Source organism: Ixodes scapularis, unplaced genomic scaffold (assembly GCF_016920785.2).
Source record: "Ixodes scapularis isolate PalLabHiFi unplaced genomic scaffold, ASM1692078v2 PGA_scaffold1__304_contigs__length_218370807, whole genome shotgun sequence".
Classification (NCBI taxonomy): Eukaryota; Metazoa; Arthropoda; class Arachnida; order Ixodida; family Ixodidae; genus Ixodes; species Ixodes scapularis.
The window spans coordinates 150,483,217-150,509,294 of NW_024609846.1; the positions used below are offsets into that span (position 1 = coordinate 150,483,217).

The 26,078-nt window shown below is 43.8% G+C and overlaps 1 protein-coding gene across 2 annotated transcripts in view; it reads right to left on the bottom strand.

The window, feature by feature from the left end:
* Nucleotides 1-17,239: 17,239 nt before the first annotated feature.
* LOC120843915 overlaps nucleotides 17,240-26,078 on the bottom strand; it is a 248,074-nt gene continuing 239,235 nt past the window's right edge. The window contains exons 13-14 of one of the 2 annotated variants that reach the window (XM_040215388.3): nucleotides 24,205-24,294; nucleotides 17,240-18,932 (exon numbers count right to left, since the gene is read on the bottom strand). In XM_040215388.3, coding sequence (XP_040071322.2) covers nucleotides 18,163-18,932; nucleotides 24,205-24,294 — 860 coding nt within the window. In that variant the 3' untranslated portion in view covers nucleotides 17,240-18,162. The remainder of the gene's footprint in view (nucleotides 18,933-24,204; nucleotides 24,295-26,078) is intronic. The other variant, XM_040502768.2, reaches the window with a different exon arrangement.

The window sequence follows — 26,078 nt, forward strand, 5'->3', positions numbered from 1 at the left end:
ACGCGGGAGGGAGTCCCAATTTTCATCTGTCCCGCTTGACCTCAGTTTCTTTTTATTATTTTTAATTCATTCAATTTTCCCAGAATAATTTCCACCAATCTTATAACCTCCACTTTGTGACTATAATCATTTTCTCCTCCGTTCTTTCATTTACTCCAGCAAAACCGAGCTCCCTCGGCAGATTCGTTACCCCTTCAGGGAGGGCATGGCGAAGCCTCGTAAACATTAAAACCAAATGTTCTAGTATCTTATTTACAGTTTGGCACACGGCACATAACGTGTCTATCTCTTGAAATTTAGTTCTATAGCTATTTGCTCTTAACACTCCCGATCTCGCCTCGCAGACCAAAGAACTTCGACATGAATTATTAACATTTTTTTCCTTTCTTACGTTTTGTTTTTGTGACCCATAACTAGCTAAAGCTGTTCTTTCTTCCATTCTTTCCCCCAACATTTTCGTTTCTGATTCTTTCCATTCTTTCCTCCAACATTTTCGTTTCTGATTCTTTCACTCCCTTTTTTTACTGAGCTAGACTGCTCCACCCCATTACTAGTGTGCTGACATTTACTTGTTAACTTGCTGGTTCGATTTGTCTACGTTGTGGTTAAACGTCTGATGTAAATGATTTTCGCACCCACAAAATATAATCCGTTTCATTTAACCTTTATTAAAAATTCCATTTACTGCCTGCCTATTCGTTTTCAAAGTACGACGAGCCATGTCCCCCTGCACTTCCTCATTTGGTATGTTCACATGCGCTCCCAGTGCTATCCTGCCCATACTCCTTCGTCGAACCTCCAATCCTGATTGAACCCTTCATCTCATGCACTTTACCGCATTGCGACAAGGCAGTCCTGGCACCATTACCTATTTCCATATACGCGTGACTACTTCGCATTAGTTAGATTTCAATAGTTCCTTTAGTGTAACAGTAGCTTAATCTCTTTTTTCCTTTCTAAATATGTTCTTGGCATTCCTTTAGATATTTTATTTCCTAATTGAGTCATAATCCCACATATTTGTATGTTTATACTTCGTCTATTTCACCCTCTTTTATTTTTCAGACGTTCACTCTTTTTGTTGCAAAACACCATTGCCAAGACTTTTCACTGCTAAAACTCAAAAGCGAGTTGTCCTCTTCCTCGCCACATATTCCAGATAGTTCCTGTAATGCATCGAACTTGTCTGCGTTGAATACTATATCGTCTGTATACATTAGTCCAGGGATAACTTGTAATACATTTCGCCCTCTTTTCATAAAATTCACACCAAATCCTAAATTACTCCGCACTGTTTTTGTTTTTTTTTCGATTTCACTTTGGTATATCATGAAGAGAGGGCTGCCAGTGGGCAGCCCAGCTTAAGCCTTCTTTTTATTGTTGCTGGTTGTGTAGTTTCTGCTTTCCATCTCATTACTGAATTATTGTATGTGTACACCTGTTGAAGAAACCTAATCAATTTGGATCTAAATTATACCCCTTCAGCTTGTCCCAGAGTTTTTCCTGGCTCACATTGTCGTGTGCACTCTTGATGACCAAATGCCCTATCTATAATGGACTTTGGCTTTTTATTGCTCCTTATACATTGAATGATGACGAATAGGTCATCGTCTAGCCTTCCGTCGCTTCAAAATTCATTTTGAAGTTCTCCCAGAACTTCTATTCTTTCTGCCTGTCTTTACAACCATCGCTTTGAATGCTGCTTAAATAATCTTTATAAAGTAATTTTATACTTTTCGGGCGGTACGACTTGATATTCTTTTTATTTCTTTTGCCTTTATATGCTACTCTGATTTTGCTAAGTTTCCAATCGTTGAGTATGTCTCCTCCAATAGTTATTTGGCTAACCACATGCCGTAAACCAATTTGCTTGTTTTCCCTCTGGTCTTTATGAGTCCCAAGGGTAAGTCATCTTGGCGTGCGTTGTACCTTTTGGAACAATACTTCCTGCCTTGTCCCATTCGCTGGTGATGACCTCTATAGTTAAACTATTCTGTTCTTCATGTACCCTGCTGCTGTCCGTGCTCTCCACAGTCTCCCGATGCTCAAGATGTCAAAAAAGTATGTTCGATTGTTTGCCTAATATATTATCTTGCCTCTAGGCCCTCTAGCCTTTACCCATCCTGTGTGGTCAGTAAGTGCTGGAGCGTCTCTTTCTCTCTCCCCTGCATTCTGAGCTTTAATGGTCTCCCATACCTGTTTTGACGCATTCGTATATATATTTTTTTATCTTCATATTCTACTGGGCTCATGCACTCTCAATATTACAATATCGGATTGTGTTAAAGCTGATGCCTCCCATTTTCTCTCCTGGAAGATCTCCAATTTGGACGCTACATCGGCAGAAATGGCTTCCCCTTTCTTTGACCACCTGTGCTATCAAGATGCCTCTTGACTTCGCGCTCGAAAAAGCCAAAAGCTTTTTCGTTTGTGCTTTTTTTTTCTCGATATCTCACTAACTTTCTTCACTAACTCATCCACACTATTCATTGATTTCTTATCCACTATTTCTCAGCTGGTAATGCATAGCAGTAATGTCAACATACACCGCAGGAAAGCATGGGCCCTTCCTTGTCCCCACACAAACTACAACTTACAAACTTTACATTATAATGTATCACTTGTTTTAAATAAATGCCTCACAAACAACATAAACATATACACGATTAGCAAACGAGACTTGCGCTCTTATATCTTCGTTGTTTCCTAACTTAGCGCTATAATTTTTACAAAGTTCTGATTTTCAATTACTTTTTCTTTCATCAAATGTTACGCTAGTAGGGTGTTGCACTACCAAGCTGCTGTCAATGTAATAGGGGTCCCAGACCCAGTCAAGCTGTCTCAACAGCTTATTGTCTAAAGCTCCTTCCAGTGTTTGTGGAAAATAAAGCTTTGATATGATTTGATTTCAAAATGCTTACCATATCCTCATCCGTCTGTTTTATTTCTGGATGCTTAGATATTCTCTTCTAAATGTTTTGGATACTTCTTGTAGCTGAGTTGCATTTAAGCTCAATTTACCTTCTCTTTCCTGAGCTTCTTGTTTGGCTTCTGAGATGCCAAATCCAATCTTAATTCCTTTTGTGGTCGTTTCCTATACTTTATGTACCTTCCTAATTTATTTTCATGCATCCTCATCTGTTGTGATGTCTGTGGGACATAAGGTAGTAGTCAATTGCTGAGTAGGAGTTATTCCTTTCCCACGCTATCTTCCCATCGCAATGTTCTTGGAAATTAATGAACACCATGCTCCGTTTTACCTTAAATGGACCATGAAATAATTTTTCAACGTCTTCCTTCTTAGGTTTTCTATTAAATTCAAAAACGAAATGAGAAATCACGGGGTCATGACGTGCTTGAGCAACTGAGACGATTACTCCGAGCTTGCACCGTGCTTTTCAAGCTCATCATGAAACTTGTCATTGTCAAGTGATGATAAGGGCCGTCATTATACTTATTGGCCGAGGACGCGAATTAAAATATTCGTCGACAGATAGATTGTCGTCGAGCGCATATGTCCGAGTTCCTCAGTGTTCGTGTACAATGCGTGAGTTTGGTTCAGCTGACGTGCTTGTGCACCGCGGATGCACCAGAATGAGAAAGCGGAGAGCTTTGCAATGAAACAAAGAAGAAAATAGTCCGCTCTGTTTTTTTTTAAATATTTTTGTACCGAAATGCAAGTTTTATGGCTTTCAACGCTCATACACTAGTCAAAACTTCTCCTGGCCGAAAATTTGATTCATTATGCGTTTTAGGTGCTAGCGAGGCCCGAGCTACACTCACGATCATGTGGCCCTGAACAATGCTTGACTGCACGAGTGCGCATGCTTGGCAAAACCGCTGAAAGCCCCAAGCTCGCTGTTGTAGCTTCCGCCAAGCTCGCACTTAAATCGGTCATGAAACGATATCGAGTTGGAATGTCCATGATTTTACAGAGGCGAACTGCTCCTAGTCTGACCCAAGTTTACACGCACGGACCGACACCGACTAATACTGCATTCACACGGCCAGTATAACGTTACATTTAACATAGGACCCTTTTTAATCGGCGAATCAACCAGCGCTCTTGTGTCGCGAGCCCCTGCCACGTGTGGAAAATTCGCAAATGATTGGCCGACATGATCGTGTAAATGGGGTATCAGAAGATTTATGTTCGTGGTAAAATTGCAAGGATAAAGGGGTCTATTTCTCTTAGTCTTGCTTTCGTAAAACTTGATGACAAAATTATGGGGTCGAAACCCCCCGCTCGAACACAGTTGATCACGGCTCATGGATTGAAAACGAGAACTGCGTGAGCATTCGACTTTGGCTCGTAACAATCAATGCCTCGGTGATGAGAATAGCGGTCATGAAGTGATCAGCCGAACTCTAACAATGCCTGGAGCTCAGCACATGTTTTCTGCTTTGCCTACCCTAGCGCGTGGATATGTTTAACGTTGGCGGCATGGGACAGGCACCAGGTCACGTTCGAGTTAAAAGAATGGACGATGCTAATATTTTTTTTTTAAGTTACTAGCCGACTGCCATTGCTTAAAAAGCAAAACTGAGGCAAGTTTGTTCGGTTATCAGAGTTAGTTAGGGAGTCTGAGTAGTATAGAGGAAAAGTAGAAAAATAGTTATGTCCTCTTTTAAGGGGTACGGAAACGAAGTTTTAGCTCTTACATCTGTGTTTAGCCAAAATATACATTGTGTCACCACCTTAAAAGCATCAGTTTTCCGCTCGTAAACGCTCAAAATTTATTTTAAAACGTGGCAAACGATTTCTATATACCACCTGGTTCTTGGGTGGCCGATGTAGTTATGCTGTTGAAAGCCTCCCGCCCCAAAGCCACTCAAAAAGTATAGCGCAAATGTATAGACGCTTAACACACGCGCCAAATTACAGTCGCCATTGCTGACCTTCTTTTGTCTTACCGAGATGCCGAGCAACTGAAACAGTAGTTGACAATCGTCTACAAAGGCCGACGCTTTAGAAAAGGACACAGTTGAATATAATGTGGCAATAACCTGGCCTGCTATGGCAATGATGAAGTGAAATAAACGAAATAAGAGGAAACAAAAACTGAAGGTCAGTTATGGCGGCGTCCATGCCTAGCTGCTGCAAAGCGTCTATAGCTTACTCGGGCTTGAAGGGAATCGCGAAGCTTGGCGAAGAAATCTACAGTGCACTCGCAACGTGAATTCCACACCATCAAGATCGCCGTTCCTACCAGACGAAAGGTAGGAGCTTCATCTGAAGATGCGGGGACCTTTGCTAAACCATCGATACCACTTCCCCCCCCCCCCCCCCCCCCCCGGTTTTTTTTTCCGGGGATGCGCTGTGAAGGACGCGCTCAAATATGGCACCCAGTGAATACTTTACGTAAATAGCTTGCAGGTACTGACGGTTATTCCTACTTACCGGTTCCATCGAGCTCCTACTTCTGCGGTGTGAAACTAACACGGCGAACCGAAAGCTCACCGCACATAAAATACCGGCATGGCCGCGAATGGCGTTATGGGGAAGCTGTATATAGGTCGTAGGGCGTGCATTACTCGGCTACACTGATCTCAATGACAATTGCTGGATCGCGCTTGCCGCTCCCGCAAGTGAAGCCACCGGACCCAACCCCGCTGGGATACGATTTCCCGTTTTGCTAGCCTTTTGCTGCGGTTTTCCAGCGTGCTGTAGACACGTTTTCTACTCGTTCGTCGTCATTCGCGGAGGAAGTTTTTGAGACTCTGTGTATTGTTGAGACTTGCCGTCGTGAACACGTGGAAAATTTTACGAAAGCACAGTGTCGCAGGAAAAAGGCACAACTCGTCGAAAGCAAGGGTCTGGCGGCGTGTTCAAAGCTTCCTTGGCACGCCAAAGTGCCGTGTCTCTGTGCCTTCGCGCGCTTGGATACCGATCAAGAATCGACGCCGTGTGGATGTGTTTTGCGAGTGCAATGTGCGTGAGGCCGTATCAAAAGGTACAACTCGTCGAAAACAAGTGTCGCCGCTGTCGCGGCGTGATCAAAGCTTCCTTGGCACGCCGAGTGATGCATCTTTGTGCCTTCGAACGCTTGGATACCGGTCAAGTATTGACGCCGCGCCAAAGTTCTGAACGTATGTCGCGCGTAGATGCATTTAGATCATTTATATATATCGGCCACGGAGTTCTGAATCGTCCAGCTGTTCCGGTGAGTTGCTATCAATAAAAGGGGGAGATCCGTACGTGTTCTTATGTACTATATTAACCATGGCTATGTACCAAATCTACTCTAATAGATTTCAAGGGGAGCACGAATAAGGCAACGTTGTGGAGCCAGGGGGGTTTTCGAAAGCAAAAGTACAAGACGGCGGGAATGAAAATCTTTGAAGCGCGGCCGATATGGTCGTGTGCAATCTGTTGACCAATTACAATTGGGCGAGCCGCGCTCAAACGTCAAGTGCAATTAAGTAGGTTGATAATAAGCCAGCACTGATCAGTGATGAGGAGCTGTTGTGCACGGTATTGTGTAAATCGTCTAACGACGAAAAAAAGACGTACCTTCCCCCCATCTTCCGTCGCTAGCGGACGATTTATTAAGCTCGTTCCTAAACCGCGAGGGGAAAGGCGCTGATCCAGAGGCACGAACAGCTTCACGCACATTGCACTCGCTAAACACATACACACGGCGTCGGTTCTTGGTCGGTATCCAAGCGTACGAAGGCACAGAGACACGGCACTTCGGCGTGCCAAGGAAGCTTTGAACACGCCGCCAGCCCTTCCTTTCGACGCGTTGTGCCTTTCTCCTGCCACACTGCACTTTCGTAAAATTGTCCACGTGTTCACAACGGCAAGTCTCAACAATACACAGAGTCTTCAAAAAACTTCTTCGGTGAATGACGACGAACGAGTAGAAAACGTGTCCACAGCACGCTGGAAAACCGCAGCAAAGGCTAGCAAAAACGGCAAATCGTATCCCAAGCGAGTGAAGTCCGGTGGCTTCACTTGCGCTGCAGCGAACAAGCGGGGAAGCGCGATCCAGCAATTCTCATAGAGATCAGTGCTCGGCTATTACTACTAGACGAGATTGTGACGCGTTGACGCCACCAAGGGGCAATGCTCGCAACACTTAGCCGTGCAGAGGCCCTTGACGTCAGGAGCGCGATATGTATTGCGCGTCTCGGTGGCCGATTTTGAAGCGAGGGGTAGAGAGCTCGGGGGCTACGTCTTTTTACTTCCTCAGCATTTTAAATTGAAATGGAGAACAGACCCATGGCGTCGCAGAACTCTTATAACATCCTTCTGGTTGCATCTGCGCACCCTTCGAATACTTCTAAAGGAGCATTCATGTCTCCTGTGATATTCATTTTCTGATTGACCTTGTACCTCTGACGCCCCTCCGGATACATGCCAAACGTGCTGTATTTTTGTTTCCCGAGTAATTTCATGTTTTCAGATACACAAATCGCCCAAAAGTGTTCAGAACTCCCTACTCTGTCTTTCAGCCATAAATCTTTAGTGCAGCTTTCACTTCCTTTCCCTGCAAGTCTTGTCCCTCGATAAATAACCGCTGATTATCAGGGTTGCCCTCTTCTCAAGCCGGTAGTTGCGGTTTCGCCGTAGGCCCCCAAAACAAAATTTGAAAGATATCTGCAAAACTACGCAATTCATTAAAAAAATCTAAACCTTGTAATTCAGGAACACTTTCTGCATTTAGAAACAGTTGTAACCTTACATTTGATCGGCAGAACAAGCGGGACTCCCTCCCGGACTCAAGCATTCGCACGAGCAGCGAGGAGCCAAAAGCTATGTCGACCAGTTTTATCAGGCGCAACTAGCGGTCGCACTCATTAGCAGGGCACGGTGCAAGCTGACGAGACTAGATAAATGAAGTCGTAACGAAACAACGATACGCGATAATGGCAGCAGATATGTTAGATGCAGAAGAGGAGAAACAGCTCCCTACTAAAATAAATATGCGTCTTGAATTGGTGAATGCACCAAAAAGGACGTGGAATCCGAAACCAGTTGTATGAGGAACGACTTGATGATGCCGTTGATGAATGTTGAAGAATCCTTTGCGTGCCACGGGCTACATGCGCAACGGAGCAAGTCACAAGGGGTGTGGCGATTTCCATGCCAGTGCCAGTGTCTCGCTGAGCAAAATGTGTATGGTTGTCAAACATGCGAACCAGATACCCCCAATCGCTAAAAGATCCCACGTCAAGGGCAGCTCGATCAAAAGCTTCGCATATCCACCTGGGATATTTACGTGCGCGCGACTCCGCGCAAATTTCAAACGGGAGATATTTTTCCCCTGTGTGACTACTCCTTAAAGGGGACCTCCGCCGACTTTTTAGCTACCGAATCGAAAGGCATCAAAATAATGCGGATGGCTTCCTGAATACCAAATGATATCTCAGTTGCTCAAATACAATTCTAGTCAATTAAAAAAGTGATATATTTATCGCTGCCGTAATCGAAACATCGTTCTCCCTAGTTTTTCCCCAGCTTTCCCGCCACCCAAACGTGACGTAACCGGCGGGCAGCGAGGCGCGCGAAGGGCAATCGGGTAAGCTCGCAGCCGCCTTTCTCGCGTCTAAAAGAGAGAAAACCTAGGGGTTCGTGTTGTCTGAAGTTGATAATAATCTCTATTTACAGAAAGTAAGACATTGGCTTGCGTTCTAAACTATGGGAAAGTAAAAAAAAAAACAAAAGCAATTGGGATTTTGAGAACACCGTGTCCGCAACTAGGTACGCGCAAGCTGCGGCTCGCTAGTTTTGTAAACTCGCTAGCTAATGCATTTTCCGTCTATCAAGCGCTGGCAGTTACATTGGCAAAGAATTGTTGACGAGTCAAGGAGTACGTTTTAGCAAATTACGGAAGCACCACGGAGAATGCTCGAAATGTGTATACAGGTGCCCGCACGCTCCCCTGACCTGAAGGAACGTGCCCTTAGTTCTATAATTTCTTTAGAAAATGCACTATTGCAGACGGCGGCATGTGTAACGGCCCTTGTATAATGCATATTCTAATTGGCGCTAAGTAATTTATCAAAATATCTAAAAACCATTCAATAAAACTGCTTCCAGTCGGTGCCATTTTCAGCGTTCATGCTTGTGAAGCATAATTTACTCGCGTTCCAAAGCCTTCAACATGCCCGGGCGGGACTGTTACCTGACACATGTAGTATGTGATTCTCGTAAACACTGAAATGCATGCAATAAAATTAACTGCATTCGTATAGGCCAGATGGAAGAGTTTTGTCCATGAAGATCGCGCTAAAATGAAAATTACAATAACTCCGCATCCATTAAACCATACATCAAGGGACAATAAAAGTCGTATGAAATACGCAAATAAACTATTTATATTTAAATAAAGAATAATGTTGCTTAAATTACGTAAATGCAGAATAACGTTTTTAATTCAAAATATGTTTAGAAAAGTTACCTCCCATATGTTTTACTCACATTTCTATTTTTATTGCTGAAGACGAATGTAACACGCACATCAAACACCCTTCCACGAATGCAATTGGGTAAAAATGTAATTCTGTATAACATTATTTTTTTTTAAATTAAGTTGGTTTTGCCTTTCCCATCAACAGTAAGTTTGCATGCCTCTCCTCAGGGACATTAATATTTTCAGTTGTAAAATCTTTTCAGCCTTATATAACATTTCTCCTCCCTAGAATAAAACATACTTTTTCCCCACCTCTCCTGCGAGAGAAAACCAACGATTTCGCCAACCACTCAATGGCTCAATCGTACAGTAATCGAACTCAAGACCTGCTTCCTAAACCTCCGCAATACCAGACACGAATAGCGGTGTGTCGAAAGTCATGTCTAAACTAATATTTGAACTTTGTTTAGTCGTTTCACTTCTCGTCTTCGACAGATCGCCCGCGTGAGGGGAACTTCGAGAGTAGCCCAAACTGGACTCAATGTCCAAAACAAATAGAGTGTTTATGAATAAAACTCACTGAAGCAATTGTGCACAAAAAATGTGACAGCGCCAAATGTTTACTATATCAATACAATGTGAACTAGTTTTCTCAATATTATTAGCGCTCCTCTTTGGAAGGACGTTGCACTGGTTACCTCCGGCTTGAGTCAGCGCTTGCGGCTCTTATAGCTGTTCCAGCAGCAGAAGCTTACTACACTCGCAAATCGAGGCTATTAATAATTTAACCGCCTACCCAAGCATGTAACTCTATAAATTGTTCTGGGCATAAGCGAGAATGTTTCATCCGACACTAGTTCTCCCGGCACAAATTTGTCACAAAAACACCTGGACGTGGCTGGCCTCCATTGCTGCCGGGAGCGCTTTTTTTTCTCCCACGTAAACGCGAGTAAAAAATAAGCTTTTCCAGGTATTGTTACTACAATCTACCACACAGCACAAATTGCTACTGATTGCGAAGGAACTTTCAACGTTGAAGCTGGGAAAAAATAATCTCCATCGCTGGCGCGAAGAAAGCCGCTTCGCGGCTGTCCGAGTCGCTCGTCCGACTGCCCGCCGGTGACATACATAGGTAGAGAAAAGTAGGGATTTTGAACCGCCTCCTGAAAAGCTCTTGGCCGGGGTGAATTGAAAGCGCAATACCTTCGGGGGAAATTTTTATTCTTTCAGAATATTTGGGCTATTAGTTGAGAAAGGGTTATTGATGCGGTCTGCAGATTTCCAGCCAAAAGGAAGACTATACAAAAAATCGGCAGGTTTCCACTTTAAAGGGGCATTCAAAAGGGGGATGCTTTCCGAGGAGAGATGGGCGTTACGTCGGTGATTGGGTGAACCATCGGAACTCTTTCCCCGCCTCAAGCATTCACACTAACGGCTGGAAGCCGAAAGAAACGTCGGTGTTATGAGACGCATTAGGGGTCGCACTCTCGACAACAGGGCTCGGTGCAGACTGACGAGTAGAAAAATAGAGGCGTACATGAAACGGCGATACACGATGATTTCTGTAGCGCTGGCAAGCAGGGTACACATGAGTAAAAGAGAAAACGGGAACCGCGCGGTTATTCCCATAGCAATAGGCTCAGGTCTCTCTGACGTGGACCTATGCCAAGCCGCCACGTCACAGCATCCGCGCAAGTTGTTATGAAAACTGCAACGCGCGGCGCGTGTGTTTGTGGCTCATGTGTTCCTTTCCCTAGACGCAGAAGACGACGAACTGCTTCCTTTTTAGAGAAAGGTGCTTAATTAAAGGGCGGGTGCCACACAGAGGACGGGGAATGGAAACAAATAGTTTTATGAGGAGCGGCTTCGGGACTTCATTGATGAATATCGAAACTCCTTCGTGTGCGTCGGACGACGTGTAAAACAGCGCAAGCCCCAACAAGGGAGGCTATCTAAATGCCAACGCCGGTACTTGCCTGAGCAAAATGTGTAAAGTTGCCATACACGCGAAATTAAAATACAGCCAATTGCAAAAATATTCCACGCCAAGGCGGGTAGTGTTTGTGCAGCCCGAAAAAAAAGCTATCCCATTTTAATGGGGTGTCTTTTATTGCGGCTCCGCGCACAAGCGTTACATTCTTACGACGTCACGCGCATCCCGGGGAGGAAAGGGACCAATGTTTTCCCCCGTGTCAATACCCTTCTAAAGGGGCCATGGAATGAGTTTTACGTTGGAATAAATAATTTTAGAATAGAATTTTACCAAACGCACTGTGGGCTAAAAATGAGGGTAGAAACTCAAAAGCCTGCTTTTCGGAAAACAAACTTGAAAACATAGGTGACTATTTCTTAACTCTTTTCCTGTAAAAGCTCTTGGCCATTTCCCTGCGAAATATCCGCGTACCGAAAGCACGTCAGCCGACCCCATCTCAACCATCGGACACGAGCACTGTGTCACTATACTCCATCTCTCTAGTGGCACTCAGTACTGCGGAAGACACGGGCGGGAGAGGAGGTCAAGCAACTTTGGTGCGAAATTTGAGTGACAAGCTAATCTGCTAGGGAGAGAATGGCAACGTGCAGATACACAAAGGAGGGTCCGAGCAGTAGGGGAGTTCCTTCTTTCCCTCCTCTTGTACGGCTAGCGGTATACGCTCGCATCTCTGCCTTGAAATACTACGCCACGGCAATGTAATTTCTCATTTCGCTTGTGAGTTGGAGAGGAAAGCTAAGGGAGAATAAGTTGGAAATTAATTTCTTGCTACCTTTAAGTTCGTGCTCCGGAGCGCCAGAGCGTGGTGGTCAGTTCACTAACGGCCACTAACACTAACGCCTCCGCAAAGGGACAACCAAGGGCGCTCTTCGAGCACCGAGTTTTTCTCGGAGCGGGGGGACCGTGATGTCTCGTCCACAAACAAGATGGCTGCGCCGACAGAAATGTTCTCGAGACGAACGGTAAAGTCGGACACCTGCCCCTTTTTAGATGAATAGTGCTAATTTCAACAGATAAGACCATTTGGTTTGAAAACCAAGACAGCACTTATATCGTTCCGGAAAATGCTTGTTGGTGCATCTTGCCTGAAAACTAATTAACGCGCTATCGATCGAGCGGTAGCGTGCGTCGGCGGAAAAGCTGTTGTCATGAGAAGACAGCCGGACCGCTGTCTTCTTTAGAATGCTAAGCCTCGCGAATAAAGATGCTTTGTTCGGAAAGCCGCAATACCCTCAAGCCTTCCGGGAAAAGTTTATCTGTGCATCTCTTCAGGAAAAAAAAAAAATATTGACGCGCTATTCATTGAACGGCGACGTGCCGATAGCACATCCACGGGTTCCGTCTCGCAGTGCGAGACGGAAGCACAAAATACATATGACGAGTTTACCAGCTCCCTGCATCGACAAGCGAGTTCAATAATGTTTTCATTCTTTTAAATCTCGGTAAAGCGATTCAGCAGGTAAAGCAGAACGGTCGAGAAAACTTTCATGCATACGTTATCGAGGCGAGTCTCTAAAGCTCTCAAGAGTATTGAAACATTTGTATAAACTTCATAACGTCGTCGCCTTTTTTTACTTTCCACGCTGCCGATACACCAAGGCCTTAATTAATTAATCTCCAAAATCATTACGGCTTCTGCTATCCGTATCCACGAGACGTAGTTGCGAGTGGCACATATGGCTCGTCGACAGTTTCGGTTTATCGCGCTCCTGTATACGCTATGATTCGTTTAGTTGCTTTGCTCGGCGTATGAAACTCGGAGCGTCGGAGTAGGAGTAAAATAGAGCAGACTCAAGCGCCCACTGACATCCTAAGAAGAGCTGGATGGTGCGCGTTTCAAGCAACTTATTATAGCTCCTTAACTGATCATTAGTCGTCAAGAACGTCGAAGAATTATCCCCGAAACAAGAGGTGTGAACATGGGTGACACGTGAACACAATTTGTTAGGCCATAAGGTTTTTCAAGCTCCCAGTGACCAATGTGAGGAAATCACGTGCCAAAAAGACCCCCATGAATGTCTGCTACCAAATGACCTTTTTTAAAACGGTGCAAGTAGTCAACGCCCAGTCAGGAAATAATCGTGCGAAACGCAAAAACGGAGCAATGAACGCGTCCATAGATGTTTTTATGGAATGAAATATAACAAATTCCTAGCTGTGCGAACGTAATCTAAGCTGGTACTTGCACCGTCTACTCTAAAAAAATTCCTTGAAAAGCAAAACTATCCTATGGGTTTACTTATTATGCTCCGTTTCACCACGGACAGACAAGCCGGACTATGTCAGTGATAGCTCTAGGCTCGCTTCAAACGGGGCGATTTCTCCCAGTGACTTGACGTCGCAACACCGGGAACACGGGCCGCACGCATTTACACGCAGCTACGATTTTCCATCAACATAATTTTATTTTAATTTTCTCGCACTATCAGCTGTCAGACACACAGTTACGCGCTATTCACATGGTTTATGTCTTTAAATGGCGTTGTGGACACTTTCTAATCTCTCTTAGATAGTTTATTTTTTAAAAAAAACTATCTATTTCAAACCAGAACCAAGTTTCTAGTTGTCATCACCACCGCCGTAGGGATGTCTCGTGAAAGTATCACGTCCCTGATTGGTTACTGCCACTTCAAACGTCTCCAAGTTGTCCGAGTTGCTCGTCTGTTTTGAGCCCGACGCGATCCGAGCAATTCGTGTCGCAACGCCAGGATCTAAGGAAAGCTAAGGAACAACTCGCCAGGAACGCCGAAATTGCTGGGAAAATTTCCCCGTCTAAAGCGGGTTTAAGAAGCGCGGGGCGGAGCTCATTATAATATCAGTTCTAGCTTCCTCATTCCCCCGTGGGCGTTCTTTTCGGCTAAGGCCACAATCTCATTGCTATTGCGATAATGAGTAGCTTAGGACTCACTACACCCCGCGTCCCATAATCCGCCCTTACTCCGTTAATACATCACAAAACACAGTCTGCTTATACTAGGGTGTTTTAGGGAACTGTTTCTGCGCATCCGACGCGGTACAATAGGCCCTTCAGTACTAACTGCGCACGCGCTACCACAGAATACTCGCACATGCGCAGTTCCTACCGGAGGGCCCAAGGTACCCTATCGGGTGTGCACAAACGGTTCCCTAAATCCCCCTTCTGTCTCGGCAGTATTTATTCCTCGCTGGACGGTCTTGTCACAGTGGTCATATAAACTGTTTTTAGACATGTTCGAAGTATAAGTTTGTGTGAAACAGACATGATTGGAAGATGTTTGAGCGTTCCCGCATGTTTGTAGCTATGTATGCTGTGAACACTGAGTCTATCGCATAGCCGGGGATACATGGACGCCATCATACCGCGTCGAATAGAGAGATGACGATTTGGATAAGGTCGAAGTAGGTGAAGCACAGGGACTGGGCGCATGGGATTGGTTCCCTCTCATATACGACTTGTAAAAGCGAAGCGATCCTAGCGGAGTGGGGTCGCGCAAAGCATCAATTTGGTACATTGTGGCCTCCTTTTCGGTTTCCGTTTGCCAGCCTCCATCCAGGACATCACGTCACGACCAAATAGATTGCAAGCTTTTTTGAATATATGGGTTTTCTTAAATCTACGATGTTGCCCACCAATACGAGTAGAATGCTTGAGCGGGTTTGGGGACTCTCGACGTGCCATAGTTTGCGCGGAGGTAAGGGAGGTGATGTGTATTCGCCGATCATCAAGTCCCTGCATCTCAATGTCCTAGCTTTTTACTACAATCCCCAACCCTGCCCATTCCAATCTGTATGAGCATCGTACCGGCGTGCGGTCGTGTATCACTACTGCGTGCTGCACGTTAAAGACCCCAGGTTAACGGTTGTACCGCACTGGCTAAATTGTTCATCCAGAAGTGACACACCAGACGCCCAATAAGGCAGACCAGCTTCCGGCTGCACAAACATACACACACCATGTCCTAAGCTTTCTAAATGATCCGTGCCTGGAGAGGGTAATGCTGGATTCTTGAGTGGTAGCCCGGCCTCCAGAATGGTAGGGGACGTGACAAGTCTTACTCTTACTCTTCACTATGCCCAGGCCGGTCCTTCCGGCCGCTGGGGGTCCGTGTTTTGACGGAGGCCCTCACGAAGATCAATGGGTGCCATGCAAGCGACCGCTGCCTTCATTTTCATGCAGTGCCGAGATGCAGTACTTCGTCGATGGGGCAATCGAAACCGGAACCGTGCCACTCCTGTTCGCGGCCAAAGAGGTTCTATAACGCACCTCACGCAGTGTTGCATGCAGGGACTTTTCGCAAGTATTCTGTTCTATGTGCTACTCTCCCATCCATGCAAACGCCGCCTATGACGCACGAGTAGTGGGGCTGCGGCTTTCGTAATCTGTCCCTGACTACAGGCACGAACGTTCGTCACTTCTCTTGAAACCTCTTTTAAAGTATGATCCCGCCTACGATCTAGATGGGACACAGGAATCCTAGTGCCGGTGAACTATCGGGGCGCCTCCGCTGTCCCAAATTGGGCGTCGGGATAGAAAAACAACAACTGCTTATCATGCCATTATTTTGGAGCGACTACTTGAAAACGCGAGTTTCAAACATGCAGTTTTAGAGTCGTAAACGGTCGCATAAATTCAACACTTGTATCTTGAGCTGCGGTACACGTTAAGGGGAGAGTAATCTGTAGTTGCTTTCAAAATCAAACGCCTTTTCTAATTTACATTGTTTAGTCAAGCACTGAACGAACGGAATGTTGCCGAGCTGTAATTTCCGAAATGACGATAGAAGTTCTAAGTTGTTTTACTTAGCGTTTTGCCTCGCTACTTCATAATTGGCGTTTTAAGATTGCTTAAACTTTAGTTGCACTTGCAAGTAAAACATTACTCTTTGAGCATAAAACTATCGACTATCACAGGCATAACGCACGTGACTAGATAATAAACGAACCAATTGCCTAAAATTCCCACTTCTAATGTATAAACAAAAGGTAATTCTAAAAACAACTGTAATAAATATTCTAAGTAATAACTTCTCTAATAACTACTTGGCGCTCGTAGTTTGATCTCAACAGGAGACGATAGCGTTATCTAAACCAAACTGCTCTTTTGCTTGAGGTGTCTTTCTAGAAGGCATAATTTTTGGTGTCAAAACAGGTTTTCTTTCAAGAGCCTATCCTACTAATCGTAAAAAAGTAATCATTTTATAGACGATAATAACTAAATAAACGCCATAATAGAAGGACGTTATATATTCTGCCGCATATTGTGACAGTTTAGCGGCAACAAAATAAAAAGAAATAAAGATATATTTATTGATTTGATTTGCAATATACGTCTCTTTATTATTTTCTAATACTTATTCAACTATGTTAAAAGCAGAAAGGCAGATATCATCCAAGAAAATCAAGCATGAGAATATTGACATTATTTTTTTTAAAAACAATTCAAACCTATCTCTTTCATATATGTCCATTTATTGTACACAACCATGCACCCGACAGCTCATAGCAATTTTTCATAGACACAACATACATTGACAACCCAACTCCTGGATAAAAAATGACCAGTCTTCAATTTCGTCACCTTCTGATTTGAGAATGATTGCCTTCATGCGCATACTAAAGTTTTCTTACCCTTAGAAGTGCAGATGGAGATGCAAGACTCAACAAGTAGTTCAGTCTTGCCTCAGTTAAAGACTGACGTTGAAAAAATCGCCACATTTTTAGTTTAGTTTATCATTTTTAATGGGCCATTTTTTAGCAGATTGTAATACCTTAGCGCCCATAGTAAAACGTTTCATTTATCTAAAAACTACGTTAAATCCGTACCTTTCAAAAATATATTTCGAAAAACATTGACTTTTTTTTAATTTTTAACGCTCTCCGTAAGCGTTGTTCCTTCTTTCCCACTTGATTTTTTTTTTTTTTCGTTTTCGATATACCTACCTTGAAGAGGTTTTGATACTCGTTTTGGCCTCCATATTCAGCACAACAAGCATTCAGAAGGGTCTTTATTTTTGTATTAAAAAATGTTTCTCAATGAACGGCACTTTCATTCTTCTTCAGCCATATCAAACCCTTTGTCTGCTTTTAATTGTTTGTCATTTTAAAGAGAACGCACGGGGTTGCTATCATGATTTTTTTTTTCTGTAGCAATTGGAACACTCTGCCGTCATTTGAAAACAAAATACGTTTTTTTGTTTTTTTTTGGAACGAACATCTTTGCGTTCAGAAGATCACAAGCGTCGCGTGGGGTATTTCAGAGCATAAACAAAACTTTTAGGAAGATTTAAGAAGAACAATAAATCCTATTTTTTTAGTTCAAGTCATCCTCCATAAAAAAGCCTCAAATTAGACGGAATTACGCGTCAGTTTTTTTGTTTTTTTTACATTTTTGTTCTACCAATTATAAATATGATGGCTCTATCTCGCCACTGTGTTTTCCTCTGATCAATGTCGCGCTTTCTACGAGCCAAAATAAATTATTACATACGTATGTAATATGGTTTATGTTTTTCTTACTTACATAGCCTTTAATAAACAAAATGCCTCGTCACAGGACAACGAAAGATAGACCTTGGTTCAAGGTTCTTCCAAGGTGTCGTTCCATCATTCCTAACAAAAATGGCTGAATCTTTCTTGTCAGCATTATGAGGACCACCTCAAGAAAGTTAGGCCCACGGGCTTTACAGCTGGCAGAAATAAAATGCCCAAACTGAGGCAGAAAATCCATTTCATTCCCAGACGTCTTTGGTTTGCAAACGTGTGGTCCCGAAGCACTGAGAACTCGATGCCACACAGAAAATGCACTCATTCTAGACGAGTGGTCGAGAAACTTCAGACATCGTGATGCGTGCTGACGTTGGTGAATAGAAGCGGGTACAAAAGCTGGTGTCCCAAGTCCCAAGTGTAGATAGAGCCGTCGCTTGGATTGTAGCTGACCATGGACGTGTTGCGGAAAGGGTTGCTGAAGTTGAGGGCCATCTCAATGGCTGTCTCCTCGTACAGGTCGAAAGCGAAGTTGATGCGCGTCGCCACATCGTGGACACTGTTCACCGCGTACAAGACGCCACACACGATGAACATCTCACCCACTGTCCGGTGGTCTAAGGTGAGGTTCCACACGCGCTCAGTCTTCATGGCGCTCTCGTGGAACTTCATCACGAGCGTGTTGCTGGACCCGCTGCTGGCGTAGATGACCCAGAGGCCGTTCTCGTCCGCCAGGATGTCCATGGCGTTGTGTTGCGTGGCGTACAAGAGACGTGCGCTGGAGAAATCTTCAGCTAGGTTCAGAGCGGCGGTCGATTTGTTGCCGAGATCAAGTCGGACTATGCTGTCTGTGTTCTCGTGGTGGTAGTAAAGAGATCCGTTGTATACCACCTGTGTGTTACCGCGGAAGGCGTACGGTAGGGAGTAGCGCCGGGAGAAGTTGTTGTCCACGTACTCGAGTAGAGTGGTGTGGTCCCCGTCCAGCGTGACCCAGAACTTGCTGGCGTCGAATGCCCGCTTGTGGCTGTCGCGCATCCACGAGCCCCAGGTTGCGTTGTTGTGCCGGAACAACACTGGCTTGCCAACCTTGAGCAGGTACCGCCGCCTTGCTCGGCATTCTGGGGACACAGATTAAAGCACTTCTACGTACAGCTGCAAACAGAGACTTAGAATACGCTCGATTTTAACTATACTACAAAATTTGTTAAATGTAGCACACTGTGTGACACTGCTAGCGGGAATAAGCCATCGCCTGTTTTGTCTGTGTTTTCTCATCATTGAAGCCGCTTCATAAAAACTTGTATAGTGCTAAATTTTACCCAGCTGGAGTGCTCTCGAATCTAAAACTTTCAGCCTTTCCACTCTCGTGAACAAGGAAGAACAGCGGAGCTGTACTTGATACACCGTGTGCTTCTTCATCGTTGTCGTCTGTTTTTCGCGCTGTTTCCTACGATGAATTCCCACCAACGTGCCCAACTATTCATTCTTCTATTATATACTGGAAAGGTTACCGCCTTCTACGAGCGACGGCGGAAAGCATACTGGTTGTGTGCTTGCCGCCGTCGCTTATAGATGGCGGTAGCTGTCCAGGTAGGTTTGTGTCGACATACACGGACACGATCCTGGGAAACCTAGCCCTTAACTGCTCCGCTGTAAAAAAACAGCGACATGAGCAAGTATGCATTACGAATCGGCGATCTTTCCTTGACGGCACGTTTGATGTGCGTGATGTGCAGCGTCCATTGTTCCGCCAAGGCGCGTAAAGCAAACGCCACAGGCCAAAATACGTCCCCTGCATACAGCATATACGCTCCGTAGAAACAGCCTCAAGCTGCCTAATTGGAAGCGAGAAGATTCCAATTACACATCCTTCTTTTGTAATGAAAAATCAATGGGAAAATCTGCACTATTATAAAGATACTAAAGCTCTTCGCAGTGAACATGCAGTTAGTCCGTTCACCCCCCACCCCCCTCCCCCCCAAACCCCAAAGTGAATACACTGGATTCCATTATCCTAGTATTCTCACCGTATTATTGATACAGAAAGCAACATTTACGTAATTTGATGGGTCTTATGCCACTGAACTGGCAAAATCCAAAAGTACTCCGGACATAAACAAACATTCATAATCCCCAGCAGCACTTCCTAGCTTTCATCACTGCCGCAATGCACAGCAAATAATTTTTACAATTAATGGAACAGCGAACGTACCCCTTGGATGTCTACTGAGTATATATAGAAAATGAAATTCATTTGGCATCCCTTCAGTGTTTGATACTGACTGAGATATAAACAAAACGTATTCCAGTAATCAATTTTTCATTGTGCCCCACTAAAAAAAAAGTCACTCTCTCTTCAAATAAGGGATGGCATCAATGCACAATACTATCTGATTTACTCTGAATACCACACACTAAAAATACAACGCAAGACCTCTAAGCCTTGTTGATTTGAAGCCAACATTTACGACGTAGGGAAAATACATAGATAAAACTCAACTACCTCAGCCCTCCACAAACAGAGGCCGAGAGCACGACAAAATAAAAAAATTAGAAAAGCGCGGTGGTTTCGGAAGAGGAAGGCAGACGGAAATGGAGACGGCATCGTGTTTTACGAGCAAGGTTTACGGACCAGGGCTTACGCCAGCCCGATACGAGAAAATCCTATGTCAGGCTGTCGGATTCCGAAGTGTTGTTCGTCAACTTTCTTTCCTACCTTCGTATGTTTTCTCGAAGGCATCAGATGCCAGATTAACGAGCCACTTACCACTTTGATTCAAATCAACGGCAATTCTTTCCCCACGGCCCACAAGCAAATCAAGACAAAGCCCCGGAGAAGTCAATGATCACTCGCTATATTGGTTTACTTTCTTCGCCACACTACTTCGTGCTTTGTTGAGTCCGGTCTACTTTTTCCTTGCAAGAAATGCCTAACAAAAAACAACTAAAAAAAAAGCACGAAAAGCTACGCCCCGTTACGTCGAGGCAGTGCCATTTATCAGGCTCCTCCCTGCATGTCAGGTGCAAGTTGTAAGGATCGGGTTGCCGGTTCTGCAGAGACAAGACTCTATATCTCTTTCGTATACAACGTGATCCAACAGCATCCTTGGCCTCTCGATTGCATCACATTAAGCGTTTGCTTAACGTATTGCGCTAGTATTTTGTACAGAGGGGTAGACAGCAATGATGTTTGTTCGTCATTATTAAAAAATTGAGCTTAACTGAGCAAAGTGCCAACAACTTAGAGCCTAAGTTTCCTTCCTACGTTGATCGTCTGATAAAAAAAGGTGTCTGATTGGCGCAACAACTGACAGATGAAGGCAAGCACTAGCCAGGGCTAGAGTGCCTTCATACACAGGCTCTTTTTTTTTAAAGCCGGGGTCACACTGCTTATACATCATACAAAAGACGGTCTGCTTACAGATTCCAACGCGAGTCGCCGCGAGATCCGTACTTTGAATAGTGCGTCGCAACAAGTTCAAGGAGAAGCTTGGTACGCGGCATTCGAACCACGGATATTACGGTGACTTGTGTTTGCCGTCTTTCTTTTGCATAATGTACGATTAGTGTGACCCCTGCTTATAAGCTGACATCTGAGCCATATTTCCGTCCAATAGCTTTTTTTTTTTTTTAAGTATTTTGAAAATTAAGTGCGCGCTATCGGGTGTGACTCGGATCAAACACGTGGACTTAGACAATGCTTAGACGCCATTTTTTCTCGTAAGTCACGTACCGCGTCCGCCAGCGCATCACGCGCTCACCACTCAGAGCAACAAAGGATGTATTCACCTTGACACAGACAGATCTGTAGGCACCGTAGCAGACTATACGTTTCGAGTCAAATGCTTGCTGCCGGCTGCGATCTTTTGCTTGATTTTGTTATTTTGACTAATGAAACACAATAAATAGACGAGAAAAACAAGAAAGAAGATACCTGTTTGGCCAATTTAGGCTATATCTCAACAGCTGTTTTTTCTCGGCTGTCGCGTAACCCAGCTGTCTTTCATCTGCAGACGGCCACCGTGGACAGCGAATTCACGTTCTTAATTTAAATTTTTTGTCAGGTATGTTCATTTTTTAAAGTTTACAACGCAAAACGCATCTCTTCTTCCACCTCTGTTTAAAGTCTAAACCCCGATGTGTTCAAGGTAAGTCAAAGAGGTTCTTGAAAAAAAAAAACGAACTTGAGGTGAATTCTAGAGTATTTTTGTCTTGTGAATTTTAATATCACAAGAAATTGACCAGCATGTATCAATAGACGGGTAAAAAACCGAAACACCAACCGTTGGGTGTGACGTTCTACACAAAGGTTTCAAGGGTATCGCGCTTGCCGTTTGTGAGAGGACGCCAACAGGTTTTTTGATTGCTCGGGTAAGACATGAGGAAGGCGCAGAAATGTTGAGATGTCTATATAATACGTCATATTTTTTTCCTTCCACCGTTCACGCCGGGAAGGAGAGGCTTCAGCGCTATTTTGAAAGTGCTGTGTGGCCGACTTGGTGCAATAATCTAAAATAATTTTTTTATATGCCGTATTCCGGAAACCAAATGATTTTGATTTAAGTATTTTCTTAAGAGGCACTTCAGTTAATCTTTAGGAAAACAACTTATGCAGTTCTTTCAAAGGGCCAATAATCAATTTAACTTACACAGTATATTTCTCACTTAATGAATATAATTCTATACTTTGTTTGACTGCGACTCGGAGTCATAGCAGAAGCCACTATCTAGATAACCAATTGTAGCACCTAGGAAGAGACACGTGATACTTGCCTACGAGCGTGCGATCTTTCTCATGTGCCTTCCTCCAACACCCTTTTTCTATTTACTAGTTCAGTAGACTTGATATATGCTATGCCGGAACAGTGCATGTCACCAACGTGATCCTGTTCCAGTATTAAGTAGCCTTTTAAGGTTGTCAAGCACTGTCATCACGTATTTCGCTGGAACTGCGAGAGTAATGATGTGTGATTTGTGCTAATTAATGCGACTATTGACATTATCGGGTACCCGACATTTCATCGAGCACCGTTTCATCAAACGGCGTTTCATAAAATGAGTGGACATTTTATTGAACGACGATTTACTGAAAGTCTTTCCTTAAATTGCTTGGCGCCGTTTCATTGAATTTCACTTCACCGAGGTTGGGAACATTATAGTCCTTTTTATATGTTTTCCTCTGGCTTGTGTGTTGTTTTCAAGCTGCTGTGAAAATACTAAAAAATAAAATTACTAACCTGGACACATTTTACCAAAAGTGTGATTGCAGAATTATAGGACATAAAAATGGAATGGGTATGGGACCCACTGGTTTTCCAGGAAGCTAAGCGGCTGTGCTCCACCACATGATTTGCTTCCTATTTGTATACCCATAAAAAATACTATCTTGAAAAATTATAACTATTCCTTGCCGCACCTTTTTTTTCATTAATCTATTACTTCTTTTTTTTCATTCTATTCTAGGAAAGTAGCTTCCTTCCTTAGAACATAGGTTAAAGGGCTGCAAATCACGCTTCTGGCGATTATAAAAAAAGAAGTGATGACAGGTGTTATAAAACATGAGGGATGTGTCGCCTTTTATTATTCGCCACATTAGCAGCACAAGTCATTACTTACTCTAAAAAATGGCAGCCGTAGCGGAAAAACAAATTAATTTTTTTCGTATTAACTTTCCTCTTCCTAGAAAAATAAAACCTGCTATCCTCCGATGTTCAAAAAATTTCTAGATCAAAAAATTTCTAGATCAAAAAATTTCTAGATAAAAAAATTTCTATTCTTCAACTAAGCGGTGTACGATGAAAAGCTTTGATGAAACAAAGTTTGGTGAAATGGCGGTCCATGAAACGGCTTCGATGAAGCAGTGTTCAATTAAACGGCGTTCGATTTAATGTCCAGATCCTCCCGTTATATATATGAATGCACTTCGCTCCCGCCCCTGTTCTTGTATTCTCTCTTTACCTGCCGTTACTTGTCTCTTCATTCTTCCTGACCCATTTTCCATCGTCACCCATGTAGTATTATATTTACCTTTGTTGAGATATTTGTATCACAAGAAGCCTAACGAGCAAAAAAGAAAAGCTTATAGCAGCAGTGTCTTGACTTGAACTAATTACTATATTGAAAAAAAATATATATACATACAACGGATTTCACTTAATGTTAGCTCAAACTGTTATTTCGAAGAGTTATCAAGATTCTGAATTGCGTGAGACAAGTTTTTCTTATGGGGAACAATGGGATACTTTCCGTATAGAACATAAATTGAACACAATGAGGATAAAGTGCTAAAGGTTCAGGAATCGCATTAATAATATTAAGCGCACGCACTAAGTGTTAACTCGGAAGACTATAAGACTCAACGAATGGTTTAATAAAAAAACGGGTTTTCACCTTGGTCTCGGGGCTTCAAAGGCAGCCAGTGGGATCGATTGTAAATTGTATTGATGCTCGCCACGTTGAAGAGTCCAGGTTTTCCTGCAGCTGAGCATGAAGTGGTGTCATACGCTTTGACACTAACACAAAAAACTTTGGCAGCGATCTTTATCTCCAAAGTCCGATGATGCATAAAATGCGTTAGTTAAGGTGCTTAAAATAATTTACAAATATTAAACCGTCGTTTCGGGAATTAAAGAACCTTTATTCTTTATTCATTTCCCCGATACATTGAGCGGGAAACTAAATTGGCGTATATGTCTCGAGGTCACGTGACATTAATTTTTCTGTTAAATTTAGGCGGGAAATTGGATTGGTGTCAATGTCACGTGACGTCAGGTCAGGATTCATAAGTTTTCCCGCCGACTTTGGCAGGAAACTTAATTGTTGTATAGATCACGTGAACTCAGGTAGCATTACACATATTGACGTCACGTGACTTAAACACAGATTCAGTTTACCCACTAAATTTTGCGGGAAACGAACGGACAAACGAAAAAATTTTAGGGATAGAGATTTTGGAATCCCGTTAAAAGGCATGTCATGCTTTAAACTAGCGGATACAGAATAAGAAAGCATAGGCTTCAGAAACAATGTGAGTGCCCATAACATTCTCTTAACTATGCGCAGCCACTGGTAAGATGATTGCCTAGATTTTATATGTACATATATTGACTTTATTATTAAATGCGACACTTTGGCAAGCAATGTACTGAGATCAATGCCAGATGAAACAATGTCGCTTTTAACCTTACCTTTTTTGTTTAATGCCACAACGGCTTAGTGTTAGCTTTAGTGAAACCTTTACAGGCATACATAAGAGCTGCATGATTTGGACACGAGGTGGTGTGAGTCCTTAAAGGGTAACTGCAAAGAAAAAAATGTATTTTTAAACAGCCTAATTGGGACAAGCATGTCACAAAACAAGTTTTCCAACAAAAACAAATTTTTTTACGGCAATATTTATTCCGCGGGACTGATTTTAGTTTGCGGCTATTTCGTCCGTTTTAAATCGCGCGCCACAAAGATGGTATTATACGTCACGGAGTGGCTGCAATACGTCAGGGAGTGACGTAATCCAGCCACTCCGCGCCCGTCGAAAGAGCGGGAGTTTCAAATGTGGAGAGGTTGTGACTCCGACTAAATTACGTCCTGTGGCGTAACTAATGCTCAAAAAGATTTGTTTTTTTCGCCGAAGATTTGTTTTGTGGCATGCTTGTCCCAGTTAGGCTGTTTAAAAATATACTTTTTTTTCTTTGCAGTTACCCTTTAACTTGGCCATAAATGAACGGCCTACCTCGACTGCTAAGTGGTATCGTGGTCACATTAGGGCGTCGCAGCATCGTTCCCAAACACAAACTTGCCAGAATAAATAGGGACGCTCATTCCCGACCGGGTGAAGTACTTTCAGCAACAAAAGATCAAAACATGAAATTAAAAAAAAAAGAAAGACGTTTACAACACCTTGTAACGCCGAATTGGAGCGCAGCTCTTGAGGAAGAGGAGGGAAGGGTACTGGAGGGGAGGGTATACCTCTCCTCCTTCCTTCTCACCTCCTCATTCTCCCTGCTACTCGTCCTCCCATCCTCCCTCCTCCTTCTCCTCCCCCTCCTCCCTCTCCCCCTCCCTCTCCTCCTTCTTCCTCCCCCTCCCACTCCTCCCCTCGTCCTCCTCCTCCTCTCCCCCTCGTCCTCGTCCTCTTCCTCCCCTCCTCCTCCTCCTCGTCTCACTCCTCCCCTCCCCCTCGTCCTCCTCTCGCTCCTTCTCCTCCCCGCCCAGTGCATTGTGGGACATTTCCCATAATGCACCGCGCGGTTACGCCGACGCCGCTG